The sequence below is a fragment of the Thamnophis elegans genome, chromosome 14 (genome assembly GCF_009769535.1).
Source record: "Thamnophis elegans isolate rThaEle1 chromosome 14, rThaEle1.pri, whole genome shotgun sequence".
Taxonomy (NCBI): domain Eukaryota; kingdom Metazoa; phylum Chordata; class Lepidosauria; order Squamata; family Colubridae; genus Thamnophis; species Thamnophis elegans.
This window is the reverse complement of record NC_045554.1, coordinates 496,935-513,453: the sequence shown is the minus strand read 5'-3', so window position 1 is coordinate 513,453 and position 16,519 is coordinate 496,935. Positions and strand designations below refer to the sequence as shown.

General features: G+C 53.3%; 1 protein-coding gene across 7 annotated transcripts in view; it reads left to right on the top strand.

Annotated features, from left to right (window-relative positions):
• CLEC16A (C-type lectin domain containing 16A) overlaps positions 1-16,306 on the top strand; it is a 40,386-nt gene extending 24,080 nt beyond the window's left edge. For 2 of the 7 annotated variants that reach the window (XM_032230259.1, XM_032230257.1), the window contains 5 exons: positions 38-242; positions 535-699; positions 9,716-9,859; positions 12,972-13,088; positions 15,290-16,306. In XM_032230259.1, the coding sequence (XP_032086150.1) occupies positions 38-242; positions 535-699; positions 9,716-9,859; positions 12,972-13,088; positions 15,290-15,618 (960 nt within the window). In that variant the 3' untranslated portion in view covers positions 15,619-16,306. Of the gene's footprint in view, positions 1-37; positions 243-534; positions 700-1,203; positions 1,872-5,395; positions 7,116-9,715; positions 9,860-12,967; positions 13,089-15,289 lie in introns of those variants that run through there. The other 5 variants (XM_032230262.1, XM_032230260.1, XM_032230261.1 and 2 more) reach the window with 5 other exon arrangements.
• The last annotated feature ends 213 nt before the right edge of the window (positions 16,307-16,519 follow it).

Sequence of the window (16,519 nt, the reverse complement as noted above, 5' to 3'; positions counted from 1 at the left end):
GGGCTTTGCTGACCCCCTGCGTTTCCTTCCCTTGCAGGACATGCAGGTGACAGGAGTGGAAGATGACAGCCGGGCCTTGAATATCGTCATACACAAGCCGGCTTCCAGCCCGCATTCCAAGCCCTTTCCCATCCTTCAGGCCACCTTCGTCTTTTCGGATCACATACGCTGCATCATTGCCAAGCAGCGCCTGGCCAAGGGAAGGATCCAGGCTCGGCGGATGAAAATGCAAAGAATCGCAGGTACCGGCCTGGTCCCCTCGTTGCTCTCGGGGTCCCACGGGGCTTGGCGGCCTGCTTTTTCCCCAAGAAAGTCAGAAGCTGTTCTTTCTTCTGGCTTTCCTAGTCTTGGCAGAGCCGTTGTGGGATCACAGCTCCCAGGTCATAGTAGATTAGCCAGGAAGGAGCGTTTACCTGCAGAGGGGAGAGAGCTTAAGGCCTTCCATGCGAGGGACCTGGTGTCCCGGCGCACTGGTGCAGTCTTGGCTTTCTGAGTTTCTTAGCCAAAACGTAACGTGTGTCTCCTTGAACCCAGCACTTCTGGACCTGCCCATCCAGCCAGCCAATGAAGTGATGGGCTTTGGACACAGCTCAGCTGCCACATCACACCTGCCATTCCGGTTTTATGAGCAAGCCCGGCGGAGCAGCTGCGACCCAACTGTGCAGCGTTCGGTGTTTGCCTCGGTCGACAAAGTTCCAGGTAAGCTCCTTCCTCCCTCCCTCCACCTCCCGCTTCCCCCAGGTGCATCTTAGGTAAGATGCCACAGTGAGGTTACGGCATTGTGGCAGAGGAAGGTGTGACTCGGTGGCAAATGATATTCCCTTTCTGCGATAATATTTGCATTATTTTTAGCGCCATCTTCATGTAAAAGTCTTCCTTTGCTCCTCCTCTGTATCAAGAATGCAGCCAGAGTAAATTGTAAGAAAGTTCAGAATCCAAAACCACCATAAATGGATTGAGTTAAAAATGCAAAAATAAAAATTTGTAACCTTTTTTAAAAAAAGTAATTAAAACTTGATAGTGCTGTTTACATAGAAACCCAAAAAAAAACAACCTCTGTTTGAGGAACTGTCCTGATGGAGCCTTGTTGGTGGGGAGGGGGGAGACGACTCTTGAGGGCTTATAGCAACCTGGAATCTCTCCTGCAAGATTTTTTTAAACGCTGCAGGTACGTACTAATGTTCCCTTGTTGTTTCTCTAAAGAAGTCTTTACCAGAGCCTGCTTGTGATGGAGCCTAGATGGGAGAGGCTTAAAGGTGTGTGAGAACGGGCTCCACAGGAAGAACCCCGTGGGTGGCAACTGTTGTGTTAGATTATTGAATATCCTTTGTTTCCATCATTTCTGGTTCTGTTTTATTTATATGCAGCATTTAAACCCGGTGCTTCTATTTGCAGTTGGCTGTGTTGTGTTTCTTTTGTCTCTGGTCTGTGAATCCCGTAAAAGTAGTCTCCTAAAACGCTCTGCTTTTGTCGATTAACAAATTAAACTCAAAAGTTATTTAAAATCTTCAACTTAATAAAGCTAGGAAACTATGCTTTTTAAACCATGGATTTAAATCAAATTTCCTTTTGCCACCAATGCTTACTGCCTAAGAGTACTAACTGCTCATGTGAATACTGAATATTTTAAAATTGAATTTTTATAAGCATTCATTCTTATAAGGTGGGTGTGATTCTCTTTCTTACGATGGAAAAAAGATCCTATAATGTTAGAAAGTGATATTTAAAAAAATGAAGCGACCCAAATTGATAGATCAAAGCAAGACCTTGAGAGTTCCAGAGTTTATTCAATCCATTACTATTATTTTTGGCCTATTGCCTAGACACTCCTAAAAAACCCTTCAGCCGTGCACTCTGGCTAGGGACCCCAGCTCAGAAAACGAGCCGGGGGGGGGGGGGGGGAAGGACTGGAAGGGCTGCAGGCAGAGCCCGCGTGGAGCTCAGGAGGCAGCCCAGTTGGTGCTTGGGAAAGGCCTGGGCAGCCTCCAGAGCCCGCGTGGAGGTGCAGCTCCAGAGTTTCTGCCTCAACCCCGCCTAGAGTTGGAGGACGAGACCAACACAGCTGTTGCTTGTTTGTGGGCAAGAGTGCGGTCATTGCACAAGGGACGTGAAGGACGTCAGTTGTGTCACACGGTGCAGAGGCCACAGCTGGAGGGAGGCCCTTGCACTAATGATGAATCTGGCACTCCTGGGCTCCAGGAAGCTGCTCTGGCAGAACGTTGAGGTCGGCTTTGGATTTGACAGCTGAGCCACAGTCTCTTTCAGGGGATCTTCTGCTTTGGCTCCGTCAAGGGGGGCTGTGGTGAAAGGAAAAGCCACACATTGGGGTCCCTTTGCGGCTTCCCTCCAGACTGGTGCCTTCCCTAGGCCTGGGCCTTGAGGGGTCCTCAGAGGGCCCACCTGCACAGGTAGCAGCTCTGTGGAGAGGGGAGGTCTGGGCTGAAGCAGTTGGTTGTGGATCCAGACATCTCCCCATCAAGCGGGGCCCTGAATGGGGCGGGGGCAAGGGCCATCCTCCCAGGTGGGCCAGTTGCAGCTTCCTGGGCTCTGAACAAAGGAGTTTGGCAGTAGGGGCGAGGCGTGTCGTTTTGTGAAGAGGGAGGGGTCTGTGTCCCCCCCCCCCTTAGCTTCCCTTTCATTAGGATTCCCCGTCCAGGCTGCATTTGGCAGAGCCAACGGCATCCACAGAAATCTGCCTCTGGCATCTGGTGGGCGTGTTTTGGCTGAGGGGCCCAAGGAAGAGTTTGTCCAGCAGGCCATGCGCCCTCTTGCCAGCCCTCAATACTGTAGCTCAGTTCAGGGAGGGAGGAGCCAATGTCGCGACGAGATGGTTGTGTGGTCTCAATGCTCTGAGACCACAGCCAACACTTTTGCCACTGGGTGGTCCAAACGGACCTAAACCGTCCCGAAGAGATGGTGAACAGGAAGAATACATCTTGCTGATCTCGGGGATATCGCAAAATCCTCGAAAGAAGCAAGAGAAATTCTTCTAGCTGGTGACAAAAAATCCAGCCAAGGTTGACAAAGTCGGGGCGGCTCCAAAACAGAAGGATACGGAAAGAGAAAGAGTTTCCAGCTGGTGCGGAATTTTTATTGTTTTAAAAAAGAGACTGCCTATAAAAACTCAAAAACCAATTTAAATTAAAGAATAGAAGAATCAAGCGGCAGAATTGAATTGGGAATGGTTTTTGGACAGTGGTTATCTTACTTTTTAAATGTTACTTATATGGATCGAATCTACGCGAACCTTTTGAAACGGATGGATTAAGTTTTCTTCTTCTACCTTCTCTTTGTGACTCTCTGTAATTTACAGACTAAAGTTTTCCTCTTTTATTGCTGTGGGTATTTTTCTAATTCATTTAAAGATTGGACCTCTTTTTCTAATTTGATATACAAAAAAGATACAAAAGAAATTCTTTAATAGTGTCTCCGCTCCAGAGGCTGGGAGGTATCGTTGATCGGAGTTTTGTGTATTCAAAACGGAACGTTTTTATTTTTTTCACGGATTGCTTTGACTTGGCGCCACAAGGCTTTACTGTTTGGCTACAGACTGCTAAGAGCGCATAGATGTCCTTTTGAAGTATGTTTTCGACCAGAGAGAAGTGAGAGCAGCGTTCTTTGTGAATCTATGCTTTAATTTTGTTGATCTTTCAAGCTAGAGTAGCTGTGTTTGTCAGAATGACACAATCCCAAGGAAAAATAGAGGTCTTGACTTTGCAAAATATATTTTCAAAACTACAGAAATTATCAAATATAGTAGAGAAAAAACTGGAATACCTAGAGCACATAACAAGAAAATATGATGAAAAAATTGAGGATGTTCATCAAGTGCAAAACGGGGTGATTGAAACTCAAAAAAACCGAAGTGGAAAATGAATATACAGAGACTAAACCTGCTATGGCAATTGGTTTGTTCCTGAAAATGGAAAGAATGGAATACAGAAAGAGGAATTAAATGGAGAAGAAATCTATTCCAAAGATCAAGATATAGAAGAAGATAAAATTAAAGAACCTATGGACTTAAAGAAAGAAATTCCACTAGCAAAAGTTTTGATAACACTGCTGACAATCAAAGACAAACTGAATAAGGAAACAGAAAGAGGGCATCAAGATTATATGAGAGATTTTATAAGCAAGGAGTTGCTAAGAGAAGTCCATACAAAGCTGATCAAGAAGATGACTAGAGGATTGGTATCACAAATGGCAGAAGATATGAGATTGTTTTGTTATTGGAAAGATACAGATTGATAGATGGAAGAATATAACTTAAAACTAGTGAAACTTAGGGATAATAGATATAATTAAAGAAATAATTGATAATGATAATAATGTATACAATGTGTAGTGTTATGATAAGTAATAATTGGATCTGAATATTGAATGGTACCCATGAAAGGAAGATTAGAAATCCTTTTGGATTATATACAAAAGTTAATAAAAAAGAATTAAGTTAGATACAGTTAAGTTTTGATTATTAGGGGGAAAATGTTATGATACAGGATATAGTCAAATAAAGGAGGGATAATGATGACAACCTATATATATGTAGGAGTATAATATAAGGAAACTAGATGAAAATTGCCAACAGCGATTTGAAAAGGAGGATTATAAAAGTTTGTTATTAAATATTATGGATGTTTAGCTAGAATAGGACATAAGGATTCAGTGTTATTGGAGGATTTTAGAAATATTTAAATGAAACGCCAGTATGTGGTTATGTATTAAATCTTGGTATATTTTATGATGAAGGACGTTTAAATAATTATAGTCAAATAAAAATGGAGTTATAAGGATAACATATATAAATATTTGAGTTAAAATACTTGAGTTAATATGAATTATGCTTGATGACTGTGGAAGAGATGCGCAAAAACCTTTTGTAACCAACTGATACACTTTCTACAGTGTGTAAAGAAGGAAGATTTTGTGTGTTGTGTTGGTTTTGAAAATAAAAATAAATTCTATTTAAAAAAAAATACTGTAGCTCAGTTCAGACCTCCAGTTTTCATCCCAGCACCGCCTGGCTGGAAAGGAGCATGTGGGGATCCCGTCCCTTGCCCTCCCTACTTGCCCAGCACCGAGAAGGCTGCCAAGCCATCGCCTCCCACGGCTTCTGAAGGGGGAAAGCCTACCGGATCGGCTCCCCGCAGGAGGATGCGGCCGTCCACGGTTTCCTGGGCTAGGGAGCCTTCTGGGCCAGGCTTTCCAAAGAAACCTGGCAGTTTGGGGTCAGACGCCTCCCTTTGTCGCCCCTCGGCAGCCCTGGCTCCCTTGAGGCTGCGGTGAGGCATCCCGGCACCGCCCGGGACGGCTTTGGCCCCAAGCAGATCAGGTGTGGCTAAAGAAGCGTCCCGGGCAGACGCCTTCCCTAAGAGCAACTCTCTTTTGCAAGCAGGAGCGCAGAGGAAGAGACTCCTCCTCAGAAGGGACCCCGCTCCTCCTCGCTGCTGCCGCCGCCGCCACCACTTCCAGTTCCTTTGCTTGAGGAAGCGCTAGGCGAGAGAAGCTGGCTGCCGAATGGGAAGAAAGAGGCTCACGTGGACTGGGGGGAAAGGACGCACGGAAGCGTGGAACACTAAAAACAGCCCAGATTCTGCACCAGCCTGGCCGTCAGTGGTGGGGAGGGGAGGGAGGGGACCCAACGTGTGGTTTGAGTGGCCCAGCCGTCCCAGGGCAGAGGGAGGTCTGGGGAGGCTGTGGAGAGGGGTTGCGTCCATCCGTCCAGCTGGCCTAGAGCAGGAGTGGCAGGGGGCAAAGGCCGAAGGTGACGCTCCGAGGCCTCTGTCCTTTGACCCTTTCAAAAGGGCCCTTTTTCTTCTCCCAGTTCTGCTTTCGAAGCCACCTTAGCTGGAAGGCTGACTCCACCTCACGTCAGCCAAGTTTACGGCCCTGTCACAGAGCGTTCCAGGAGAGGAAAGAGATGCCTTCGTTAGGTAAACAAGAGGCTGTGATTAGCTTTCCTTTCCCTTCTGCAAACAGGAACAATGGCAGCAGAATGATGTCTCTTCCCATAGAAGTTATAAATGGCACAATCCATCTGATAGGTTTGTGAGGTGGCGGCTAATTGGCCTCCTGATAGACAAATGAGCCTTTCTGGAGGAGGAGGAGGAGGAGGAGGAGGAGGAGGAGGTGTCGAAAGCTCAGAGTGAGATAAGCCCAGGTCCTGTTTCTTCATTTGCAAGGCAAGGCAGGGGATTTCACAACATTCTGCTTTACGGCGCTGCTGGTTACTTTTAATGATAGAAATTGGGTGACAGTCAGTGAGCCTCCAGGCTCCTTTCCCATAAACCCCGTCCAGGAACCTCGGAGGCTGAGCCTTGCTCCCTTTTCCTTGGAAGCCCGGGACACAGCCCCGTCCCCAGGGAAAGTTTAGGGCTGTGGGGTTTTGCAACCTTCCTGTTTGGAAGGCTGCTGCCATGCGAAGCCAGCTCAATGCCCCTCACCCACATGGGGGTTGAGCCGGGTGTTTCTGAGCTTCTCCCTGGAGGGCAGGGTGTTGGGATGCCTCTTCGCTGCTGTTGCCAGTTTCCAGTAGTGCTTAGGGCAGGCTATCGTGTCATCTTTGTTGATTGAATCACCGTAATTCATGGTTGTGGTTCACAAGAAAAGGTGGGGTTTTGTGTATGTGTGTGTGGAGGGGGTGTTGCGTGTCTTAAAGACTCTCCATGCAGCTACTGATTTTCCCATGTTGAAGTGGGGGGGGGGGAATATTCTATTTCAAGTTCAGCCACCAGATTACTGAAGCCAAGTAGTCTCTCGGAGGAGAGCCATCGCTTGATTCAGAGGAAGAGGGAGATGGGTCGTGGCGCTTTGGAGAGGCCTGGTGCCCTTAACTTTCCCCGTCAATTTCCTTCCGGCCACGTTCCTCGTTTTTTAAAAAAATAAAACATTCTTTATTTCTGAAGCCAGAGATCAAAGTGTTTTCCATAAATGTCCCCTCTGACGTTCTTTGGCCGTAAAGGATCTCGAGGAGATGAGAAGGGATCGGTCTGAAAAGTTTTGCCTTAAGGAAATAATTCTGTCACCTGAGTTTTTGCGACGCCCGGTGATCCGGATGCAACGATGTTTGTCTTCTCACGGTCTACTAGTAATAATAAATACCAACCATTTCCCCACATTGCTTAACGTTTTTTGAAAGTACTCACTTTCTGAACTTTCTATCCTTGAGATTTTATTGACTTCCAACTCTTGACTGAAATTTCTGTTCCTAGAAGTTGGCCTTCCGATACAGTGATTTTCTTGGGGAAGTGGGGGTGGGGGCGGAAGGCTTCCTTTTGCAAATGCCTTCATTCCACTGGGGCCGTGAACAGCTGGTTTTTAGGCCACGGAGTGTTCCCAAGGTCTGCCTAAACAGCGGGTTTACCGACTTCTGTGAAGCTGCGGGTTTCAAAAGTATTGTATTTCCTGGCAGACAAGGGTGCTATTTCCTGTTGCTGATTTTGTTAAAAAGAATCTTTTTCATAGATTTCTTATCTCTTCAGTTGAAGGTGGCAAGCTAAACCGGATCACGTTCTCAAAATTCTGCCCTGCATTCCGATGGCTGGGGATTCAGCCGGAGAGCTGGTGCCGGGAGGAGGCTGGGCCTTGCCAAGCAAGCCTGCTCCCTTCTCCTCTCCTGGTTCCTGCCAGGGGCCATCGTTTGTGGTGCATTTCACATGGAACGAGCTCCATGAGTTACACAAGGATTTCAAGGAGCTCAGCCTGGTTCCATCCAGCATTCGGCATGACGCACCCATAAACTCTGCCCCTTTGCCGAGCCTCCAAGGCAAGACCCCCAGCGCCTCCACACACAGGTGCCAGCTAGAGGCTGGCACACAGTCGATTGCACCCTATGGGCAGAGTCACCATGGAGAACAGTAAACAAAGCTGCCATCACTTGGGTGGCGTTGATGAGGTGGAGCCCTCCCGGGGCATCCCCTCAACTTACAGGGCGGATGCCAATAGAGCTGTGGTGATGTAAAGCCTGTGTCATTTGCGAGTGTGGTCCTGTTGAGGGGAGGCAAAGGGGGACAGAGGCACAATTCGGAGGCTGCGGCTCCTCTCCTCTGCGGTGGCCGCTCGGGAGGAGGGCTCCCGGAAGTCCTGTTCCCGGGAGGGCCTTGCAAATGGGAGGGGGACACACGTTGCCCATCAGCCTTTCCAGGCTCCCGGAGGGAGAGGGAGGCCTGCTTCCCTCTCAGTCCCTGTAAACGGGGCAACTGGAGGAAGTTGGAAGTGAGTCACTCATGCAGATTAAACAGTGTGCTAAGAGCGGAGCTCCCCCACTCGGTCCCAGCCTTCCCCTCGCAAAGAAGTTCTGTAAATGTTCCGTTGAGTGGGGACAGCCTTGGGCAATCAAGGAACATCATGTTCTCCCCCCACCCTTTCCAGAGAAATCTGCCAGCCAGCTGGTGTATGGCTGGTGTGGGGAGTCTCTGGCCTCCCTAGTTAGCAGCAGTTGGAGAACGGTCTTAAAGAGACCCCCACCCCCATGTTGGCTGTTGAGGGATAGGCCGCCCTGTTTGGAGGGGGATTTGATGTGTGAGAATGATGGAGAGGAGTGGGGGGCTCAGGCAGAGACCCAGGCGAAGGAAGGGAGTTTTTGAGCTTGGAGCCATGTTTCTCCGCCTAGGCCCTTTTAAGAGGGGTGGACTTCAACACCCAGAATTCCAGAGCCAGCCTGGGCAGCTGCTCTCAAGCAGCCTCGGAGGGAGCGTCCGACCAGGGAGGAGGGCAAGGGGTCTGTAGGGGAACGAATGTTGGCTAGGCGAACCCCCAGCCGGTTCTGCCCAGCGGGCCCTTCTCAGCCTTTCTGCAGCCGCTTAGCTTTTTATAACCTCCTCCTCATATTTTTAGAACTGGGCTTAGAGTCACAAGAGCTAGGAACTATTTTTAAATGCCAGCCGATCTTCTCGTGAAACAGAGTCCAACATCTGGTGGGGATTTTTGTTTGTTTTGATTCGGTGGTCCTCCTCTTGTGGGGTTTCTGGACGGCCAGAAGAGGGATGCAAAGAGCGATCCCGGGCTGCAGGGAAACGTGGATACGGCTCCCTTGGGGGAAGGGGGCTTCCCCGGCAGCTCCTCCAGAAGCAGAGCCCGGGGGCTGGAGGAGGATTCCAGGGAGTTTTCTGGAGAAGCTACAGAAAGTTCATTCCGTGACCTCATAGGAGGCGTGGAACAATCGTGGTGGCCACGGAGGACGTTGCGCTGTGCTCAGCCCCAGCAGGGGCTTTGGGTTGCCCAAGTGGGGGGGACAGCAGTTCTTGGCACTAGGGTGCAGTACTGCAGGCCACTTCAGCTGACTGTTATCTGCAGTTCAGCGGTTCTAATCTCACCAGGCTCAAGGTTGACTCAGCCTTCCATCCTTCCGAGGTGGGTGAAATGAGGACCCGGATTGTTGTTGGGGGCAATATGCTGACTCTGTAAACCGCTTAGAGAGGGCTGAAAGCCCTATGAAGCGGTATATAAGTCTAACTCCTATTGCTATTGCCCTGGGAGAAGGGCGGGATGCAAACAGAATGACACCCCCGTCAATCATATGTCGGAGTCCTCGCTGGCGGCACTTGCGCCTCTCCAGAAGCAACAGAAGGAAAGGCGCCTCGGAGTTGCCCAGCGGGACCTGCCCCATTTTCCTCCTCACACACACACTGCCCTTCTCTCCCCCCTGCAGCGTCTCCTTTGACCATGAGGGTGTCGGTGTGTGTTGTGTGAATTCTGCTTCCCTCTTCTCTTGCAGGGTTTGCCGTAGCCCAGTGTCTCGACCAGCCCAACCCGTCCTCCTCTTCCTTGTCGTCCCCGTCCTCCAGCAGGAGCACCGGGTGCTGCGACTCGGCTGTGGCCAGCTCCACGTCCACCCACTCCGTGGCACAGAGCCCATCAGGTACCCGCGCCTGGCCTTCTAGCGCAGGCGACTTGGGCTGGGGGCAAGCAGGCAGCTCATAAACTCTGTCTGAACTTCACTCTTGAGGCTTTATTGAAGCTGCTGAGTTGTGCAAATGCAGTCATTCTTGAAGGAGCCGCTCTGGAAAACATAACACATTGAAAGCCATCTGCCAAGTTGTTTTTCCTTAGAAAGACTTCTCTGCAGTTTGGACCAATTAACTCGCTACGTGACTGAAGGCCACACATCTTTTGAGGTGTCATCCTGAGCCAGAAGGTGGTTCCAAGCTTTCCGCCAGTCTGGGCCCCGAGGAGTCGGCTCGGCTTCTCTGCCCCGGAGCCACCGTGTCCCAGGCTGATGTGTGGACACCACTGTCCACCTCCCACCTTCTTTGGCAGGAATGTGGAGGCCAGCTTAATCCCAAGGATCAGGAGGGCTGCAGATGCCATGTGTGTTTTTAAAAAGCTTTCAAAATGATTCCTGTACATTTCTTTTTCCCCGCTTCTCGATACACATGTTTTCGATGCCAGGCTCTTAATTTTTGGGTAGATATATTCCAGGCCGCAGCTGCAAGAGAAGGAGTGAAAATAACATTTCAAAATTGTGTCCTTTGGAGACAAAGCAGTGGGGCCACCTGGATGTTGATCTTTAAGGCTGGGGAGAGGGGGAGAACCTGCAGGCCGAGCTTCATGTCAGAATCCCTCCTGCAAAACTCAGACTTAGATCCCTATCAAGCTCCGTCTGCCCCAGCCTCCTCCTCCAGGCCTTCCTGTGTCGATGACTTTAAACCCTCCCTAAGAGGATTCCAGGGGAAACACCCCCCCGCCCCATATTTACTTCCTCTCTGTCTTAGAGAGCTTAGGCCTGGAGGTCTCAAACAGGAAATGGGGGGGGGGGGACGCTTGCCCATGGATGCCTGCCACATGCCGGTCGTTTCTCTGAAGCAGCCTTGCTCCACCATGGCAACCGGAAGATGGGTGGACTTCAACTCCCAGAATTCCCCGGCCAGCATCTGCTTTGCTGGGGAATTCGGGGAGTTGAAGGGCACCCACCTTCCAGTTGCCATGGTTGAGCAAGGCTGCTCTGTCGCCCTTCCCAGGAAAGGAAAAGCCTCCCTTTTAGTGTGGCCTGGAGCGAGAGGGAGGCTGGCAGCAGCTCTCCCAGCGGACGGAGGGCATGAAAAGGGGAGGCTTTGGCCAAACGGCCGGCCTTCTGCTTCTGCCCATGTGGAACTCGGCTTGTGGACCCCACAGGGCGCCAACATGGGGGTGCAGGACTCGGCCCAAGCACAGGTCTGGGGGGGGGGAAGGGTTGGGCCCCCGAGTAGCAAGACCTTCATGAAAATGGGGAGAAATGCTTTTGTGATTGGACGCCCCTCCCTCCCAGGTGTCTTCAGGTGAAGGGATTAGAAAGGAGGAAGGTGTAGTCTGCTCGGAGAAGGAGTCGGCCTGGGGCAACGCCCAAGAGGATGGCTTTTCTTTCTTGTTGGCTTTCAGTGGAGGGATTTTGCTCCGGCTGCACCCTGATTGCCCTGCAGGGAAAGTTCTGGGCGGCCCCTGGGCGGCTGTAAGAGGAAGCTTTCCTTCGGGCAGCCCGGAAAGTCCCTTCGGTCCTTTGCTGCAACGCTCAGGAGGGGATTTCAGGGCTTTCGCTGGGATCACAGCCCCTCCCGCAAAGCCCTTTGCTTCCACCAAGGTGGCCGTTGGGGAGAACGGCTGTGAAGCCCCTGGTGCTGCTTCCGTTTCTTCAGAAAGGGGGAACAGAGAAGGAAGGCTGCTCCAAGGGGCTGAGTCTCCGCCTGGCTCTTCCCCACCAAGGACAGGTGGCACCAGGCCCAGGCGGCGAGGAAGCAAAGTCCTCCTGCAGCAGCTTCCCCACTCGAGGCCTCCGGACAATCCCCTTGGGGGGAAGGAAAGGGCAGAGGCTGCTTAACAGGTTGGGTTTATTGGAGTTACATGCCACCCTTCTCCCAAGGACTCAGGGCAAAAAAAACACATATTACAAAAGTTAAAAAGAATTAAATAGAATATCCCAAACAAACCCAATTCGGATTAACAGTAACATTTTTTAAAAAATTCGAATTAAAACTAATAATGATCAATACTTTGATTTGTTTTGTTCAGGCCAGGCTGGCTTGCTGGGAAAGCCAACTTTTTAGGGCACGTCCGAAGGACCAAAGGTCGGGGATTATACGAAGCTCCGGGGGCAGCTCATTCCAGAGGGAAGGCGCCCCCACAGAGAAGGCTCTCCCCCTGGGGGGGTCGCTAGCCGACACTGTCTGGCCGACGGCACCCTGAGTGTGGAGTGGGAGCAGAGGTGGCCAGGGGGGCCCTCGGAGTCTCATAAAGAAGCCCCCCCCTCCAGGGCCCAGCATTCACGGACAGCCGTCTTTGGAAGTGCCCGGGGGGGGGGGGGTGTTACAAGCTCTTCCGTTCACCGGCAGGCCCCCTGGGGCCGTCCAGAGGGCGAATCCAGCTGGGTTGTGTAACCACACAACTCCTTTGTCGAGAGTTCTTGGCATCCTGAAAGCAGGCAGAGCGGAGCTCCCCGTGGGCAGCGTTGGGAAGAGCTTCGGGCCTCACAAAACGGAGGAGGAGGAGGAGGAGGAGGAGGAGGAGGAGGAGGCATCAGTGCATCTCCCCCCCCCTCTTTTCCCACTCTTGCCTCTCCCTCCCCATAACTTTCCAGGCCGTTTAGCCTGCTAAATTCCGTGTTTCTCCCTTCGGCCTTTTTCCATCCTGCTTCCGGTGTTGTCTTTTTGGCTTAAACGAAGGAAGCGTTTCGCTTTGCCCTCCAGTGCAGGATTTCAGGCCAGCTGTGCGAAAGGATCCATTTCTCCACTGTGTAACCTATTGTGCTCGTGCCAAAATCTCTGGGGAAAGGGGCTGGCTTGCTTCCTTTGTAAGTGGGGAGGCCGGCCTTGTCTTGGCCCCGTCCTCCAGGCAGGCCACGTGGCTGCTGGGCCACGCAGGTCTCTGCCTCGGTGGCGGTTGTGTTGTTGTCACTCTAACGTCTGCTGCTTCCTGTTTCCTTCCCCCTGTCACCCCCCCCTCCCCGCTCCAGTGGTGGAAAAGGCGCCCAATGACCTCTCCCTGTGCTTCCCTCTAGTAAGGCCGGGCAGGAAAGGACGCCGCCGAGTGCTTAGTCTTTCAGAGGCTGACAGTCATGGTGGACACTGGGTTTAGGCCGTCCGGCAGCCGTGGCCCCCGTCCTGGCAAGGCCCTTTCAGGCAGGTGTCTCCGCGGATGTGTTTTCGTGCGCGCGTCTCTCGCACCCAGGTCCTCTGCTAATCTCCTCCTCCTCCTCCTCCTCCTCCCGCCCCAAAAGGCCTTCCTCCCCTTCACAGGGCCTTTTCCTTTGAAAGAAAGGCGGCTTTCCCCTTCTGGGCAGAGGGGGTCTCTGCGGGGCGCGGGGGGTGGTGGTGTCTGGTGAGCTCTGAGAAAGCCACGGGGGTCACATCCAGGGAGCCCCTGGAGACTCTCTTCCTGCCACAACCCCAGGAGCTGCTCGGAGGGAAACACGGCGGAACCTGGAAACGTCAAACGTGGCTGGATGGAAGCCACCGGTTCTGTTAGCGGGAGGGAGGGAGGGGCTTCCTCCTGGTTGCAAGTTCCACCTTGGGGGCTGGCCGTGTTTCCCCCCTTCAGTGTGTGTCGGCTACGTGGTTTTATTTGCTTTCTGCTTTCAGCCCAGGGTGATTTTCTTCCCACCTTTTAATTTTCCTTGCCCCTTGTAGAGGGGGGGTCCATGGGGAGGGCCCCTGCCAAGACCCCTCCGTTCTCCTGCATGGCCCCCTCCCCAGTCTCAGGTGCCGGGGGCTTGCCGAAAGAGCGGCCCTTCGGGAGGCCTCCTTCCCAGCAAGGAAGAGTGGCAGAGCAAGCCCCCTCTTCCCTCTGGCCACGCCTGCCCTTCCCTCTCGGGAGCTGCTCCTGGGTGCCCAGAGGAGTCCGGCCAAGCCGTTCGGCCAATTTCTCAGCCCAGAGGAGGGTCTTTGGCCTTCCTCCAGCTTCCTTCTGCCGGTCTCCCCAGGGCCTGACCCAGCAACGGTGAAGCTGCCCTCCTCCTGGCACCCGAATCCGTGGCTGGAGGTGCCAAGAAGGCCCCGGCCTGTTGGGACCCTGGTCCTCGGTCTTTTCCTGGTGATGCGTTGTGACGGTCGGAAGGGCCGGGTTCATTTACGGGGGAGGCTTTGTAAGATCAGTTCTCCAGCCGGATCCCAGGTTGCCTTCGTGGATGAGTAAAGGGCCGGGCTTGCTGGCGTGCCAGCAGCAGAGATGGCCCCGTTCCCTGGCAGGAGGGATGCCAGGAGCAGCAGAGCCACCCTGTCCGGAGAGCGGCTGGCCCTGGACACCTTGGCAGAGGGAGGCAGAGGGGTCTGGGCAGGGGCTGAGAGCAGCCTTCCCCGGAATGTCAGTGCGCTCCCCTCCCCAGCTGGACATGTGCAAAGGCTGACCGGGGGAGGAGGGGCTTCCAGGTCCCAGCAGCTCAGCCTCCTGGGCTCCCCCTCCCCTCGGTGGCTTCCAGACGGCCTTCCCCACCTGCTGAGGCCGTGCATCCTTCCCTGGCTGGGCAGAGCAGAGCAGGTGCCCCTAAGCCTTGCGCTGCTCCCTTCCTCTTCCTGCAGCCTCTGCTCTCCCTGCTGCAGGAGGAGGGGGGCCAGGAGGGTTATAACGGAGGGTCCTTTTCCTCACTGCCCCTCTTCCTGGATTGGGAGCCTCCGAGAAAGGGTGGGGCTCCTGCCCGGCCTGCCCCTCTGCGCTCTGGGCCTCCTCCTGGCTTTTTTCTCTTGATTTGGCCCCCCTCCCTTTGCTTTGCCCCTTTGAAGCTTTTGGTTTGCCGGAACAGAATCCCCCCTGCCCTCTCGGAGGGAGGGGTCTGCGGGGGCACGCCCTGCCGAGCAAGGGTCCTGCTGAGCGTGAGGGGTTCTTTGGGGAGGGGGTGGCTGTTGCTGAGGGTGAGTTCCAGAAGGAAGCCCCGGCCCAGACTCTGCTTCAAAGAGACGCCTGCACCCTTGGGCACAGATGCCAAGGCAAGGATGCTCGACAGCCTCAAGTTCAAAGTCGGACTGTCCAATGCCTCTTTGTGTCACCTGAGCTGGGGGTGGGGAGGAGAGGATCAGGGCCGCTGATGGTCACTTTGTAAGCCAGGCAAAGTTCAAACCTCCTTAGGAGGCATCCAGGAAGGAAGAGGACAGCTCCGAGGTCAGAGAAAGCCTGGAATGAAGGGAGAAACCTGAAGGGAGATGGGAAAGAGAAGGGCAGGGAGTGGTGAGTCAGCCCCGGGTTGGCAAACATTCATCCAGGGCTGGCAGGGCCGGCCTAGATTGCCAGGCAGACCCTCCAGGGTGTTGGGCAAGGGAAGCGGATCAAGGGCGCCTGGCCTCCTTCCCTCCGAGCGTGACGGGCACTGCCCTTTCCTCCTCTCCCACAGATGACTCGGTCACGCTGGAGCAGTCTCTGCCCTCCTCCTCCTCCTCCTCCGGTTACCTGTCCGCAGCCGATCGCTCGCTGCCGCCAGCTGCGAAGCCTGGCAAGAACCTCTCCCGGAGCAAAGCGGAGACGGCCACCTGGTCGCCCAGCCTGATTCCTGCCCCGCAGCCAACCATCTCCTTGATCTCCGAGGACAGCACGGACAGCCTGAGCATCGAGTCGCTGACCCTGGTGCCCCCCGTGGCTGCGGACAGGATCCTTGCCGTGGGCGCTGCCCAGTCCCTGCCGGCCGAGTCGGAGGCCTCCGCAGACCCCGAGCAGCAGTCCTAGCCGTCCTTGGCTCAGGCAGAGTCGGAGGGCCGGGGGACCCATTGCTGGAGCCAGCCCCCCAATTCCCTGAAACAATAAACCAGCATTTCTCGAAGGGAGGAGTCCATGAGAGGCAGCTGTGGGGCGCTGCCCGTGGGGCCCACTTGGAGGGGGTGGGGACCTTTTGGAAGGAGCTGTCCCACCTGCTGCCAGCAGAAAGTTTCCCTGCAACAAAGCCCCCTGCAGGGCCCTTTGGGGTGGGCCTTCACCAAACACTCGGCTCCCTCTGGCCCAAAAGGCCCCTCCAGGACCCCCGGGGGGATTTGCCCCATGAACCTCACACACACACAGACACACCGTGCACACACGGACACGATTTGAGCAGGACTCCTCTGGTCTGGCAGCCCTTGGCAGTTTCCTTGTTCTTGGTTTCTTTCCTTTGATTAGAGGGCCGGACAGTCCGTGGGGATCCCCCCCCCCCTGAGCTGCCCCCTCCTCCTCCCAGCACCCTCAGATGTAATAGGCCACCCGTGTGTTTTCCCTGTGGAATAATTTTAACTTGAAGTTGTACGCACACATTACTGACACGGAGTCGGGACTTCCTTGCGTGCGCCCGGAGGGGCTGCTCTGGGTGAAGAGACGGAGGAATGTCGTCAAAGAGTTTTGTGCAAAGGATTTCAGAGGAATGTAAAATATTTTAGCTTACGGATCCTGTCCTTCGTTTCATTTTTCTGGTGGGGGGGAGAAGGGGGGAGTAGACTCTCAGCCACAGATAATTCAAATGAATGAAGAGGTGGGGGGGAACTCTGGTAGCTTCTCTCCTGGCTCCAGAAACAGGAAAATGGCCTTTCTTGAAGGACCTTTTGGCTTCTGCCCCCTTCGTGTCCCCTGGTGGAGCTGGAAAGGCTGGGGAAGGGCTCGC